General features: G+C 37.3%; 1 protein-coding gene across 2 annotated transcripts in view; it reads left to right on the top strand.

The window, feature by feature from the left end:
* Positions 1-16,215, top strand: part of LOC148423214 (inactive dipeptidyl peptidase 10-like) — a 91,309-nt gene that overhangs the window by 63,773 nt on the left and 11,321 nt on the right. For both annotated transcript variants that reach the window (XM_088414355.1, XM_088414356.1), the window contains 9 exons: positions 1,415-1,522; positions 2,967-3,058; positions 3,183-3,230; positions 3,532-3,653; positions 12,029-12,073; positions 13,011-13,109; positions 13,205-13,274; positions 14,471-14,665; positions 15,532-15,586. In XM_088414355.1, the coding sequence (XP_088270481.1) occupies positions 1,415-1,522; positions 2,967-3,058; positions 3,183-3,230; positions 3,532-3,653; positions 12,029-12,073; positions 13,011-13,109; positions 13,205-13,274; positions 14,471-14,665; positions 15,532-15,586 (834 nt within the window). The remainder of the gene's footprint in view (positions 1-1,414; positions 1,523-2,966; positions 3,059-3,182; positions 3,231-3,531; positions 3,654-12,028; positions 12,074-13,010; positions 13,110-13,204; positions 13,275-14,470; positions 14,666-15,531; positions 15,587-16,215) is intronic.

Genomic DNA, 16,215 nt, shown 5'->3' with positions numbered 1-16,215 from the left:
GACGAAACCAATATTATCAATATAACCATATTCAATTAACTCTTTCAGTGCCAAGCGCGTTATCAGAAATTGCAACCCGCTGATCACATCTTTCGTAGCTATGGAGAGCAGCACTCCCATCAAATGGTCACACTTAATTATAACAGCGCCTAATGAGCCTAAAATTAAAAGGAATGTTGGCCACGATTGTCATTATGCTACATGAAAGAAAAAAAAAAAAACATAGTCACTCGCAGACATCATGTATTTTACATGGCAAGTTCTTGTCGCTGGCAAGAAAATACTGTAGTTAATAAGAGCTGATAACATGATTTGATGATTTTTGTTTCACTGCCATGAGTGTACAAGTATACATGCTGTACAGTATCCGGGCTGTATCGTCACTGGGTGTACTGACGGGCGGGGTGGGGCAATGGATATTTGAACAAAATGTCATATGCATGTCTTGTGCAGATAACTCTTTTATCACTTTTATGAGTCGGTGTGACATGTTTTCAAAGTACAGTGGACCCCCGGTTAACAAAATCCCTGCCTTTTTTTTTCACTTTACGACGTGGACTGCAACGTTTTTTTTGTTCCCTTGTTACAGCATTTTTTTTCCCCACTTTATGACGTCAACAACTGTCATGACCTCAGGGTTTGGCTGTATTTAGGTTGTTTTGCTTCCTCCTTCAGGCGTTTTTAGGTAATTGCTCTTATTTTCTGGTCGCGTCAAACTGTCTGCGCTGCAACACGTCACTAAGATGCTTGTCTGCTATTGGTCAGCGTCACGGTGTCACTAAGATGCAGACATGCTAAAGACTAGATCCTTGTGTGAGTGCTTACATTATCATATTTATTGTTCATTTTAATGTTTAATTCAAACTTGAATGGGTTAGCCAAGGGTCCCAAGATTGCTTGTGATGTTAAAAAGACAAGTAAGAAGATGATTAGAATGGAAACGAAGCCAGAGTTAATCAAGAAATATGAAGAAGGCTAGGCTAGGCTAGGCTACCCTCGCTAGGGAATATGGCCATAACGAGCTTGTTACGTCACTAAATGAATCCTTTATATATTTATGTATTTGTTATTTATTCATGTTATTTAACTGTATACATGTACATTATATATAAGTGGAACTTACTTTACCATTTTGTTACCAATTTTTAATATGTAAAACCAATTTTGAAATTTTTACCTGGGGTTTTGTACGCATTAGCTAGTTACCATAGGTTTCTGTTGCCTGCCATAAGACGACTTCGCCTAACGATACCAACCCTGGAATGAATTAATTTCGTATAGAGGGATTCCACTGTATCTTCACTTGTCATTTTAAGTTGTATTTCTTTTCTATTTACATCGAATTGGTTAAATAGGGGTTACAAATTTAAGATTTAGTTTGTTTGTAAACATAATGTGCATCTATTTTCTGTAGAACCAAGAGCCAGTGTTCTCGAAAGATGGCAAAAGATTCTTCTTGACTGTTCCAGTTAAGCAAGGGGGACGTGGAGAGTTTCATCACATCGCTATGTTTAAAACCCAGGTGAAGATTTATTTCTCTTGAAATAGAACAGTTAGTGCCTCCATAAAAATGTCAAGCGTGGTGTGCCATTCTATACACCACAATAAGATAGGAATCTGGTTTAGATCTTATTTTCTGGGGCTATAATGGCATGATAATGAGTGACCTACTGTCGTGTAGAAGCAAACGCTTCTACACGACAGTAGGTCACTCATTATCTGTGAAATATAGCATCCTAAACTTATATTCATACTGAGAGGCTCCAATTAATTAACAAATCATTAATTGATGCATTATGATGAATAAAACACTGGGAGAAAAGGAAGACGTGGCAGCTCTGTGAGTTGTTTGTACAGACCACCACATCACCATGCCAACCAGTTCCCAATTATCTGTACTTAAACTATATTCAATGTCAAACAGCTTCATACTGTAATTGATGCAACAGCATTTTTTTTTCAGGGACACATTGTTTTATTTTTGTTTTTTTATTTTATTTTTTGATCAGAATAACCAGAATGAGTAAATGTGCCCTAATACCAAACACATGCACATACCTGTATGCCTGTGCACACACACACACACACACACACACACACACACACACGAAGACACACACTCTAACATCTGAGATACCGTATTTCTCCGTGTACAAGTCGAGTTTCATTTCCTCATTTTGGGGGGGCTGGGGGTCAACTTGTACTCGCATAACTCAAACAGACCAATTTTTGTTCCACATTTTGGTGTTAGAATAACATTATTTCAAATGTGAAATAAGTACTAATACCATGTCATTTACAAGGATTAGAATGATTATATAGACTGTTGGAGTGTGTTTGCACTTTAAAATGCACTTTCGTCATGCGCCACCTTATTGCCTCTTTGTTGTCAACAACGAGGCTGCGTGTATTATTTTTCCGGCGTACTTTAACCCATTATGAAAAGGAAAAAAAAACCTTGACTTGTTTCCTTCAGCCCTTGGACGTGTGCTTGAACAAGTCGGCATGAATGTTGGCAGGTGGGGAGAGAAGCAGCGAAGGGTAACCTTCCACGCTCAGATCTCACAACATTTGTCACTTGCGTAAAGAACGTCACATGTCAAATGACCAGCAAATCATCTCCGATAATGACATACAATGAAGAAATATGTCTAAAAGGACTCTATTTTTGTCATATTAATAACACACACCATATGTTTTAATTGGACAGCCATGTTATGTGTAACCATTAAAGTCATGGGTAGACTTGTACTCGCATTTTTGTCAAATTCACCCAAATTGAAGTAAAAAAGGGGGGTTCGACTTATACGTGAGGTCGACTTGTGCACGGAGAAATACCGTACAATTTCTGTGTCTGAATCTAGAACTTTACAGAGGACGATGTAAAGTGACCATAAGAATGCATTATATAGTCACTTGTAATGTATTAATATAAAAAAAAGGTTATCTTGTTTTGCTCATCTCAGTTCAGAACAGATGAAAATGAAGTCCGCCATTTAACATCAGGAAACTGGGAGGTGACAAAGATCCTTGGCTATGACGAAAACACTGACAACCTGTGAGTTTAACCAATTGTAGAAATACATGTTTCCATAAGACGAACTTGATCGCTCTAAAAAAAAAATGCTTGTTTTATTAAAGTATTTAGGAAACTGTCTTGATTTTTGTTTGTTTTCTTGTAGTTATTTTCTCAGTACGGAAGGTTCACCGCGACGGCGGCAACTTTACAGGTTTGTTTTGCTGACTGTGTCAGACAAATTATTTTTGATTGATGCTATGTGGACATATTGTTTCTAATGATGAGGAAATAGAAAATTTGATGAATCCACTGTCTATTTTGTGAGCAGAGTTTTTCCATCATATGGGGATTGAACCGTTTGCCTTGTAATCAGTTTTGCTGCAGTATACTGTATTCTCTTTTGCTTCGGTGCACTTTTCCTTAATATGGCTGCATCACATTGGATTAATGTACTGTAGTGTTTTTTGTTTTTTTTAACTCTCATCGTCTTACTCATTTTCTCTCTCTTTTAGTGTGAAGACTGTAGGCTTGTTCCCACGATGGTGTTTAACATGCGAGCTAAATAAGGCACATTGTTTGTACTTTGATGCTGCTCTAAGCCCCACGTACCAGCACATTATCCTCCACTGCAAAGGTTGGTTTTGTGTGTGTGTGTGTGTGTGTGTGTGTGTATATATATATATATATATATATATATATATATATATATATATATATATATATATATATATATATATATATATATATAGATAGATAGATAGATAGATAGATAGATAGATAGATAGATAGATAGATGAAAGATAGATAGATAGATAGCGATGTTCTTTTAAACATTCAAACAATGGAGGCATAATAATGTAAATATTTTGGGTATAAATGCATGCTGTGCTTTTAATACGGGGACAGAGCCAAGGTGGGCATTCACCTGGTTTGTAGAATAGTGGAGGAAGAACTTGGTATTTCTGTTATGTTCAGTATCTGCCTGTTTTTAACAGCTTTTGAAATGTAGTTACTGTGCCGAGACAGTGATAGTGCAGCATTAAACATGTAATGCAGATAAAAGAATTAAGGTACAGTACTGTAGGAGAATAGATTGAAAACACACAGGCACACACACTCCAAAAAAGCTAATTGCTGGTGACCAAAAATTGCTCAATGTGTAAAACACTAATGTCATGCAAATGTACACATGCAAGAATAATTCCATACTAAGCAAAATAGCTCTATCAGGGCTTTACACAAACTGATGGACTGGTCACGTTGGAGTTATCAACACTTTCACTTTATCGCACTGCACAGGATTTGGTTAAACACTTTGTCAAGGCGTGGCCATATTTACTGGTATAGTCAAGTTGAATGTATAGTCGGCTTAGTTTGCATCCTGTCATTGCATATGACAAAGAGTCATATACAAAAAATGTGAAAATGGCTTGTTTCTAAAAATATTTGATTGTAACAAGAATGTGCAACAAGCTGAGGCTGTCAAAACCGGTCAATTGTTTTATATAACGTCCAAAAAATACATTGGAGAAAAAGGACATGCTTTTGTGTGAAAACTGTTTTGTTCAACCCTAAGGGGCCAGCCCTTGGTCCTTTCATGCATTTTTTCCCAAAGGGGCAATGTGTGCAGCTTGCACAGGGTGTGTAAAAAACCCATTACAGTTTGGGCCACTGATGAAAATAAAACAAAACAGCATACATCACATGAAAACATTGTTCTTTTTCAGTGTTTTAACATCTGCCGAAAGGGGATTAATTTATAAGTGCTACAGGTATTTTTTTTGTAAAAGTTGTACATACTAAAGCCATGTTAATTCTTTATTTTGACATACCCACCTCGAAAATAGAAGAGGGAAGCCTATTTTTTTCATCAGGTATTGTAATCATAAATGATTATATGGAACATACATTCTAATTAGGTAAAATATCAAAGTAATTTAACCCACATTTTCCCTCTTGATATTAGCCCCTATAGATTGATAGAAAGCCCACCTTCCCCTCCTCTTGCTCTTGGTTTTAATGGCACCTATTAAAATGAATTCTTCTCACGTGGGTGACCCTTGCCCGAATCAATCATTTCCTCATGTCCACAATTCCTTCAATACAAATGAAATGAGACAATCTTTTTTGTTTTTGTGAGTTTACTTAAAAATATTTAGATCTTACAAAAATTATTTAAGAAAATAACTATTATTACTGTCCTTAGGTGTTGTTGTGCGTGGATGTTGTTTTTTTTTGTTTTGTGTGCCCGGTTGGCTTGCAATCCCCCTCGCTGCCCTAAGACAGGTGGGAAAGGCACCAACAACCCAGCGACCATAGTGAGGAGAAACGGCTATATACACAGGGGTGCACATAATTTTTTTCATGAGTTACTCACATGAGTACCAGGACGTAATGTTTGGTACTCACGCTTTCTTTCATTAAAAGTCTTCCTTAATGTCATTGTCAGTGTCACTCTCACATTAAAAGCACTGTCTGTACGAGGACACGTTGTTCAAACCTGTGTCCTCATAAAGTTTCATGAGTCTATCACTTATGGTTTGTGCGGTTCGTTTGGGACCCGGTTTAATTAGGTCAAGGAAGTCAGGTGAAAGGCAAATTCTACACCATCGTAGAGTGACAAAATAAATGATGTCACACCCTCAAAAGAATGAAATGCAGCCCCGACAGCCAGTAAAAGCCGCTTCAGTTAACAAATATCCTTAGAATGGGAAGACTTGGAACATGCATGCTTAGCTTTATGAAAGTCTGGGGAGAAAACTATACCCGTACATTCAACACACGCGCTGTGTCGAGGCTGCGTCATTGCACCACGGTCCACCAACTTTACGCAGGACTTGTAAGATCTACTCTGCTGCCATGGTCATTTCCACAGTTCAGAAAGCACCAAGCAGGAAAAAAACATGATCTACATCAGAGGTCACGCAGACACTAGATATCCCGCGAGGATCAAATGAGTAGCCCGCAGGCCTGTTCTGCAAATAGCTCACAAGCGATAGAGCAGTGTGACTTGCTAGGAATGTTACAAACAATTATACATCTATTACATGTACATAACATATTCACATGATTTACATATTTACTACAGCTGTTCCTTAATTATGGTGAGAAATCATTAATATGATCGGTATCTTCACATAAACTGTTGCCCTTCATATTAGTCAATACCAAAAAGGTATGTAGCTCCCACTTTCGAAAAGGGTGGTGACCCCTGTTCGACATCCAAATTTACAAAGAAAAAGTACTCCACATTGGCACAGTTGTCTTTTACTTTACTGATTGACTGGATGAACCCAAAATCGATTGTCTTTCCTTCTCTGTGCCATTGTCATCAGGACAAAAAGAACATTTTCGTTAATTGTTACTGTAACGTGTACAAATATTTACAGTGGGCCGCCATGTTACAAGATTAATCTGCTCCGCGGCTGAGCTCATAAGGCGAATTCACCGTATGGTGGGTAATCCAAACCTATGTTAAATAGCTAATGCGTTTAGAAGGTAAAAACATCAAAATTGTACATATATATTCAAAATTGGTACCAACATAGTATAATAAGTGCTACATATATATAATATAGTATATGTATACAAACAGAAAAAAATCATTAATACAAAATATAGAAAGGATTTATTTACCTTTGAGTGGTGCTTGTTATGCCCATATTCCCAAATACGGGTAGCCTAGCCTAGGCTAGCTTAGTATTTCTTGATTATCTCCAACTTCGTTTCCATATAAATCATATTCTTACTTCTCTCTTTAACCTCAGTAGCAATTTTGGGACTCATGGCTAACCCATTCAAGTTTGAATTAAGCAGTAAAATGCACTATAAATACGGTTTTGTAACCACTCACAATAGAACAAAGCTTTAGCATTCCGCCATTTTAGCATTGTAGTGACGCATTGAATGGAGGCATTGATGGGAACAGAAAATAAGTGCAATTACCTAAAAACGTCTGCAGATGGAGACAAAACAACACAAATACAGCCAACCCCCTTGGGTCATGACAGTTGTTTTAGTCGCAAAGCGCAGAAAATTTCTTAAAGAAGGGTGAAAAAACTCAGAATTCCACAACCGCAAATTCCGCAACACAAAAAAAACATAAGCCAGGGACGCTGTAACCCGGGGGTGCACTGTATTACTGTTTGAGTCAGAATTCTCAGAATTCTATTGATCCACTTAACAATATGAATGAATAATATATGTACTCACCCATTGTAAGTAAAGCATGCAATTAAGTGTTATCCAAGCAAACTTTACAAATGCAACATGTTTGGTTTTCGGATGTTTAGATTTTTATTTATTTATTTTTTAATAGTGATAGTCCCCGCGCAAGCACAGTTTGACCTTCTAGGGACTCCATTTTGAGCACAGAGTCCTTGGGGCGTCAAACTGCGTTGCGGCTCAGAAAAGCCAACTCATGAACTGACCTGGGGTATACGGCCTCATTGCTCTGCACGGCGCAGCGGGTGCGGACATGCAGTACTTGAAATCCGCAGTGCTGTATGTGGATTCCATGGTTTACACAGAGCCTGCGTTGTTCCTGAATTTTGTCTTGTGATCCAGCAAGTGGGCAATTAGCTATTGCTTCTCGGTTAGCTTGTTTGTTGGCCACAACTTGCGCTACATTCTTGTGCTCTTTTCATTCTCGTCAAATAACGGATGATCATCAACCTTGTATCAAACGCACCATGTTTTGTCTGCTTACTGAGGACATGAGTGGTAAATCACTCCATTTAAGTGTGCTTCAAGCCAGGCACGGTTGTTGTCATGGATGAAAGTAGGTATGGCACGCAAATGCGTGAATTGAAGCACATGGCAGTATGCATCAGTGATTTCTGTCTCGCATGCGTACCTGCGTAACCTTTATGTGCATGCCTGGCTATAGAAAGTGGATGGATGGATGATGCATATAGACAATGACACATCTGGCAATAAGAAGCAATCTGGAGGGGCAAAAACGGTGTGGTACCCACACCCTTTGAAATATACAGACTCATTTGAAATACCATCCATCCATTTTCTAGAGCCGCTCATCCTCACAAGGGTCACAGGGTTGCTTGTGCCTATCCCAGCTGGGCTCAGGCAGTAGGGAACACCCTGCAAATCATTTATTAAGTGTGAAATTATTTCAAATTGTGGACATTCTATGTCTTTTATGCACCATTCCTTACTGGTTTGCACTTACTGCTTGTGGGGAAAACATCCATCCATTATCTACTGCTTTAGCTAGAATCGAGTCGCAGAATTTCAGCAGAAAAACACCTGGTTTTCCTCTCCCTAACCAAATTTGTGTCATGTTCTGTAGTAGGTAGGTGTTGGTTTTTCAGTATTTTTATTTTCTATTTTTTGTAATTTTTCAAGTTGTGGGTTTGTTCGTTCTTGTGTCTTGTTCCTATTTAGTTTCCCTCACGTCTGTCCTTGTTAGCGTGATTTGTTTCCACCATTGGTTACCTGCCCTCCCCATGTCATCCAATCAGCTTCCTCTAACTTTTGTCTCTCTCCAGCTGTTTTCTGTTTCCTCATTAAGTGTGAAGTTTAGTTAAGTCCCCAGTTTGCTTTTAGTTAGTTGTCGGGTCATTGTCAATGCTTATTTTGCTGCATTAATCTGTTCCCTAGTGCCACTACCTCCTTGTCGCTGTTAGGTTTGGTTTCTGTTTCAGGTTTGGTTTGTTACTTTGTAGAGTTTCGTTCCAGTTTGTCCTGCTTCAGTTTTGATTTAATTCTTCATTTTTTTGAGCCTTTCATCCTCCCGGTTTCCTGGCTTTTTTGGGTCCACTCCCTTCCTCCGTGTCACCCTGCATTTTACAAGTGTGACACTTTGTCAGCACTCGCTGCAAGTACACGTCCTCGTTCCATCTGTGACTAGTAGCTTTGTCAATAAATTGCATAGCTCTAAATCAGTATAGCAATTTATTAGTATCAAGCTAAAATAGTTGAATATAATTAAAGAAAAAACTTAATTTGCGACATTCTTGTCCAATGTGTCAAAATAAATGATGACACTTCTTTTATTGATCCTGCTTATTTGTCATTAAACCTTTTAGTTAATGTCACTTGTTGGACAGGGTGGGTAGTGCACTTTTTTCCCTGTCTGCTTCATGTCGTCCACTGTAGCTGAGTGTCTACTCAAACTAGTGGGCCACACTCAAGAACCTTGGACCAGGAACCCCTGCTACCAGGAATTTAGAGTTCCTAGGCTTTTTGTTTTGATAGGGCCATATGTGGATTCACAAGTGGATTATCTAGTGGAAAACGTTCCCATTTGTTCTGTCTGTTTAGATACATAGTAGGCGAAGATGCATTAACAAAACCATTTTTAATAGAAAGTAAATATTTTTTTGTGAATCATAAAAAACATAGTGTGGGGGAGCTCATGGTATGACAAAATGTTTTAGGTCGTACCAAAAACAAAAACATTTAGGAACCACTGGCTTCAGCGGCCATGGAGCCAAAGTCACAAGTTCTCATCCCTTAAGACAAAATCCCTTAAGTATTTGGTGATGAAGGGCTTATTAAAAAAATATGTTTCAGCTTCACCTCAGCCAAATGCTTTGGTGGTCTTTGGGCTGTATGTAATCACAGAAGGTTTAAGGAAGAGTAATAATCAAGTGACAACTCTTATGTAAGCGGGCAGAAAAGCAAATAGGTACCAAGAGATTTAAACATGTCCTACCTATGACATCTATACTGCTTGGTTCAGAAAGCTGATTGGTAGCCTCTTTATATTTAAACTTTCAGTCCATGACATTCAATAGCGGACTTTATCCGCTTTTATTTGTCTAGCTTCGTTTATGCTTGATGCCACAGCACACGATTTGCAGCACTTTATACTCGGTGCGGCTTTCCCCCACAGTCAAACGATATTCTTCCATACTCTAGATGGCAGTAAATGTAGTCTATAGCATACAAGCAACACAACTCTACAACAGAGGTAGAGAATCTTGGTAGATTCAAACGATCTAAGTTCTTCCAAGCATTTTTAACAGACTCCTCATCTCTCTCCAATGGGGTGCTCGCCAGGAGTTGTTTGCGGTAGTCCTTTTCAGACAAATTATAAAGGTATTTGGAATGGCAAACTTCCATAAGCAAAAGTTTGTCTGCCATCTTTTCTGTTTGTAAAGAAATTCCTGATGGTACGTGTTGCGGAAACCCTAGCCTCCGTGGACTCCGCGCGGATGGGCATGGTTGCCAAAATAATGTCAGGTTGCGGACACGTCAAGCTTAAACTAATCTTCACACTAGAAGACATGATAAAAGTAATAAAGATGGATGAAGCAATGGGAAAGGCCTTATGCAAGAAATTGAAATGAACGCTTATTCTAGATCAGGGGTGTCAAACTAATTTTTATCGTGGGTCACATTGTAGTTATGGTTTCTGTCAGAGGGCCGGAATAAATCCAAATATAGTCTAAAAAAAGCATCCTTAACAGTCATTGCTTAAATTTTAACACCCCCGATTTTCTCTAAAATCCTGAAAATTGGGCTTAAAAATAGAAAAAGTGTCAAATAAATGCCGTTTTCGCTTGTTTACATCCCTACCTAGTTTTGAAATTGATAAAAACTGTTCAAAAGATAGATCTGGAACTGAATTTTTTTTTTTAAGACAACCTGCAAGTTTAGCTTGAAACTTTTGCATTTGTCTTGTCAAACTTAGAAGCATTTGTCGGGCCACATAAAATGATGTGGCGGGCCAGTTCTGGCCCACGGGCCTTGATTTTGACACCTGTGTTCTAGATGTTGCAATTTCTTTCTTTCTTTTTTCTTTTTTTTCAATGTTGGATGGTTTTGTTTTTAACGTGAATAAAATTGTAGATTGCACAGCACATTTTTTATGTTGATGTCCGAGACACAGATTTGCCATAGTCCCATGTGTGAAAAAATTCTGTCTGCAAACATGATTTCGTTGTAGAGGAGTTCTACTTTAAGTTAGCATAGAATTGTTGTAGAATTACTTTCAGTGTTTCACATTCTGTAGAGGATTCTTCATGTTGTTTTTGTGTTTTCAATTATTTTGGCAGATAAGAGTGTTTCATGCTCAGACACATTTGTCCTTTGGAGGAATGATTTATTTTACAATAACATTGTTCCCTCTCCCTAAAGCAATAAAAAGCAGAGAAACCTTGTTTTGGCTTGGCCAGGCTCATATAACACCTGCTTTTTCATCAGGATAAACAAGCTTGTATAATTCCACTCATAAGATACTTTTAATATGTTCAATGTTTTCATGCAAGTATGAACATAACAAAGAAATTACACTTAGACATAAGTAGGCATTATGATTCAAAGGTCAAAGCAAATACAGCTTGCCAAAAAGATAATGAGAACATTGAATTGAGTGCGACAGTTAATGCAAAAAAGAGAAGGTAAAATTGTCAAGATCATTTTTTCTGGCCAAGAAAATTTATTCCTCTTGTTCATCAAAAAAGGAAGGGGGGTAAGGGCAGGATGTGAGAGAGAGTACCGTAGATTTGAACTGTCCCTTCTCTTTGTGTGTGAAGAAACCAATGGCTTAGAGGAAATCGATGTTTGATTATATTCAAATTTGCATTCCTGCAGCCAGTGTGTTATATAATGAGATCGCAGGATTCAATTTGAGCTTCCTGGCACTTATTCTGGTGACAGCTAGGGGACCTGAACCATGCAACCATGCTCCTCCTTTTTTATTAAAAAAACGTGTAATCTTTTACATACTGTGTAAATATATATATATATATATATATATATATATATATATATATATATATATATATATATATATATATATATATATATATATATATATATATATATACATAATTTGAAAATGATTTGAAAATGATTGTTATTATTGTATTATTAGATTATATTACATGTTATTGTATTCCATATATAACCAGATTTAGATTTCAGACATCCACCAGCAAAAACACAGAGATTCAGAACATTTTTACAAGGCACGAGAACACAGAATTGTGGATTTATCAATTGCCAAAATCAGTTCTTCAATCTTTTCTTTTTTCATTTTAGGTCCTGGAGCACCTATGGTGATCTTACACAGCCTCAACAGTTCAAGTAGGGAAATCTGTGTTTTTCTTGCACTGGCGGTGCTTCCTAGTAATATCTTAAGCAGAAGGCATTCAGTTCACGATATAAAAACATAAAAATTCCATGCACCATGTTTTAGAAAAAAAAAGTTAAAGAAATAATAACTAAGCATTCTAATAACTTAAAAAAGTGAAATGAAAGAACAAAACTGAAAGAATTCCACTTTGGAACAAACCAGAATGTAAAAATAAAGGTGAAGCTCTGGGATGACCTACCCACCTGATCACTTATCAAATATGCTGCAGAAAATGGATTCACTCTAGGTTATTTGGATATGCCTTCCACACACAGCTGATAACTTCATGACGTTCTAGCGCAGGGGTGTCAAACATAGGACCCGCGGGCTGGTTCTAGTCTGCAAATGAGTTTAATCCGTCCTTTGAAATGATTTTGTAAGGTAGAAAAATGAGCAGAATTTTTTTAATTAATGAAAAACCTGAACTATTTTGTGATTAATATGAATGTTAATATTTTATGACTAATAGTGATTTTGTACTTGTATTATTTTCGACAGTATTAAAAAGAACAAGACATTTGAAGTTGTATTAAAGTTATTTAAATAATACCATGATTTTATTGGAATGCATTTTCCTCCATGTCCCCCGTGATCTTAAACGAGTTTGACACAAGCGCTTTTATAATGACACCTTTTGATTTAGTATTTTCCATCAGAAAATCTGACAGAATTGCATTTAATTTAGTCCCCTTCCCTTGTTTTGTTTTTTTTAAGAAGTGGTTACAACATAGAAGTCACAAGTATTTCTTATCATGACTATGCATTTTTATAGAAAAAAAAAGTAGGACTTCTCATTCATTCAAAATTGACTGCAATCTTAATCTCAGTTTGTATATTATGGATGCGTATGCAGTAAATGACAAACTTGAATTTCCCTCCCTTTTTCAGATTACTATATTCTTGAGAACAATTCCTTGCTGAAGGCAGCCTTGAACTACAAACGGATCCAGCTGACTGACTTCAGGACAGTGTCAATTGGACATTTCGGTGAGAAAATAAAGGCCTGTGTCAAGGCTCACTCAGTGCATCCATAAGCACTGACAATTGCTCCTATATTGGCCGCCCTTTTTCCCTTTGTGTAGATTTACCTTTGAAAATCTCCTACCCACCTGACTTCTCGGAATCTCGTCACTATGGGCTCCTCTTGGTAGTGTATGTACCACACACAATGTGATTGTGATGCATCACTGATAAGCATTAGTAGCACCAATTACTAGGTTGATAATAATAACAATGAAATGCCACTTGAATGAAGTTAACTCTTTCAGTGCCATGGACGAGCATTTTGTCATGTAAAATACTTAGGTTGTGTGCCAGTGACAAGACTACCACTACATGTATTTTTTTTTTCAAATGAATGGAAAGATGACACTCACGGCCAGCCCTCCTCTTAATATCAAGGCAATCAAGCACTGCAGTAGTGTAGATATACAGGGTGTTCCAAAATGGATGACCCCATTCTAAATGCCCATATCTCGGAAACTACCCGATGGATCTTAATGAAATTAAATGCACTTTATGTTGAAGGTCATAAGTTTTATTGGTTAAATTTACAAAAAAAAATACAAATATTTGTTGATTCTATGACCAATTTTCATAAGTGTTGAATACGAGCGCTGGCAATTTAGGTATGTATAAGCAGCCCTTTTTAAAAAAAATTGGTGGTTAATTTTTTTTGTAGTTGGTGCCTTCTGTGCCAAATTTGTGAAGAAGGCATGGTGCACTGTCTTTGGTGACTGAGTCCAAGCATACTCTAACACGCAAAATGCCTTTTCTTTTGAAGTGAACGGAATTTCTTAACCTGAAAAGACAGAACTGCCAAACCTTATACACAAAAACAGTAAACGTTTCTACACAAGCTGTGAAAATTTGAGGTCATTCCAACAAAAATTGTCAAAATGTTTGGCCTACGAAATGGGGTCAAACATTTTGGAACACCCTGTATATACACACAAACTGTTATTTTGCCACCAAAAACCCATTTTCATTGTTTTTGTTCATGTTTTCAATGAAGGGAAGGACTGTTGAGATGTTTCAAATGCCAGTAAACCAAGAAATATTAGTGTCAAAGTCACTGCTATGCAGAAGAATACATCTTTTCACAAAAAGCTCATTTTCTCCTTTCGTCCATAAAAGGCTTCATGTCACTCAAATGACCTATTTTCAAACGGTGATTACCAAAAAAACTGAATAAGGTACAATCTTACTTTCTTGAAGAATGGAATCAAATCTTTCAATATGGCGCCACCTATGTGTTAGTAAAACGTTCTTATTGGTGTCTGTGATTTCTTCAAATGAAGTAGAATTTGTTTCATACACATCACTGTCATTTTATTTGCTTTCCACAGCGATGGATTCCCTGGTGGTCAGTCTGTGAGTGACCGCTTCACTCTCAGCTGGGACTCAGTGCTGGTCAGCTCAGACAATGTTATCGTGGCTCGTCTCGATGGGCGAGGTAGCGGCTTTCAGGGCCAGAGGGTCCTGCATGAGGTCCACCAGAGACTGGGCACTGTGGAAGTTCAGGACCAAATCGCAGCAGTGGAGTATGTTTTCCATTTGAGCTCAAATTGGATGAAATGGTTTCACTCAGAGGTGGAGAAAATGTGCTGTGGTTGGATGAGTCAGCAATGTTGAAAATGTTTTTGGAAATCATGGAGGTCAAAAGAGGTTCAAATGCCAGCATCTGTGATGGTTTTTGTGTTCGTTCCCATGGCAAGGGTAACTGCTAAAAGGTTGTGGTGCAGTACATCCTAGCTACCGTTTTAGGATTGTCCTGTCAAATCTACATTCTACGTATAATGACAACTTTGTAATAAAAGGCTTAAAACACTTGACTCTCCTGCCAGCAGTCTAGATATGGCTCGCATTCAAAATTTGGCTTTCATTATAACGTGCAAAATAACGATAGAGACCCCAATTGAAGTTGTACATCAAGCAAAGGTAGGAAAAAATTCCACCTACAAATCTTTAATAATGTGTCCTCAGTTCCCAAATGTGTTTAATTTATTTAATTTAGGGAACTTCCACGTGTATGGCCATAATAGCTTTGACCTCGAAAGATAACATTAAGTCATGGCGTTAAGTCAACTACTGCTTCCTACTGCTATAAACAAAAAAAAAACAAAAAAATTTTCAGTTTCTATGTGAGGCCTGGCACCCAGTACTAGTCCCAAGCCATGGGCTGGTGGTTGTGGACCCTGATGTCATGGATTATTTCTTTACATATTGTAAATCTCATTGTAAGTCTCACAAAATGATAACTGAAATAAAAAGTAGCTGTGAGGTGTTTTTTTTAAAAAAATTTTTACATCTGGTTTGAAGTTACTTTTTACAATTTCACATCAGCAACTTATTCATCTTGTGTGTGTGTGTGTGTGTGTGTTTTTTTTTTTTTTTTTTTTTTTCACAGCTACATGATGAACTTCCCATACATTGATAAGACCCGGATAGCAATTTTTGGAAAGGTGAGCCTGTACTTGTCATCAGAATGTGCATGCAGAAAAGTATTTTTCCTCTTGCCTTCCTTGGCTATGTTGTTTATAGGAATGGGACGAGATACAAATCGAATGAGACGAGGTCTAAAAAAGATTTAGTCCAAGAGAATAAGACGATGATATAACCCTTTGGACTACAAAGTTTTTTTTTGTGTTGATGTTGGTTTGCCTCCATCTTCAGGCGTTTTTAGGTACCATATTTTCCACACTATAAGGCGCACCTAAAAGCCTTAATTTTTTTTTAAAAAAGCTGATGGTGCGCCTTATAATCGGGTGCGCCTTATATATGGATCAATATTGAGATTGGGATTGGTAGATGGGGAATTAACTGATAACGTAAGCTTTACCTGTTTCTTTTGTGTTTTTATACTTGAACAAGGTTGGTCATATTGACATTGAGTTATGATGCTATTAAGAGTTTAGAGTTATTATTTGAGTTTTTACTAATTTGAGTATTACTATCTTGTGATTGAAAAAGTTTTAAAATATGTCATTAATTGAGGGTGCGCCTTATATATGGAAAAAAGTTTTAAAGTATGTTATTAATTAAGCGTGCGCTTTATAATCTGGTGTGCCTTATAGTGCGGAAAATACGGTAA

The sequence above is a fragment of the Hippichthys cyanospilos genome, chromosome 5, assembly GCF_059441005.1.
Source record: "Hippichthys cyanospilos isolate Australia breed blue-spotted pipefish chromosome 5, RoL_Hcya_1.0, whole genome shotgun sequence".
Lineage (NCBI taxonomy): Eukaryota > Metazoa > Chordata > Actinopteri > Syngnathiformes > Syngnathidae > Hippichthys > Hippichthys cyanospilos.
The sequence above is the reverse complement of the archived record's forward strand: the minus strand, read 5'-3'. Positions and strand labels throughout refer to the sequence as shown.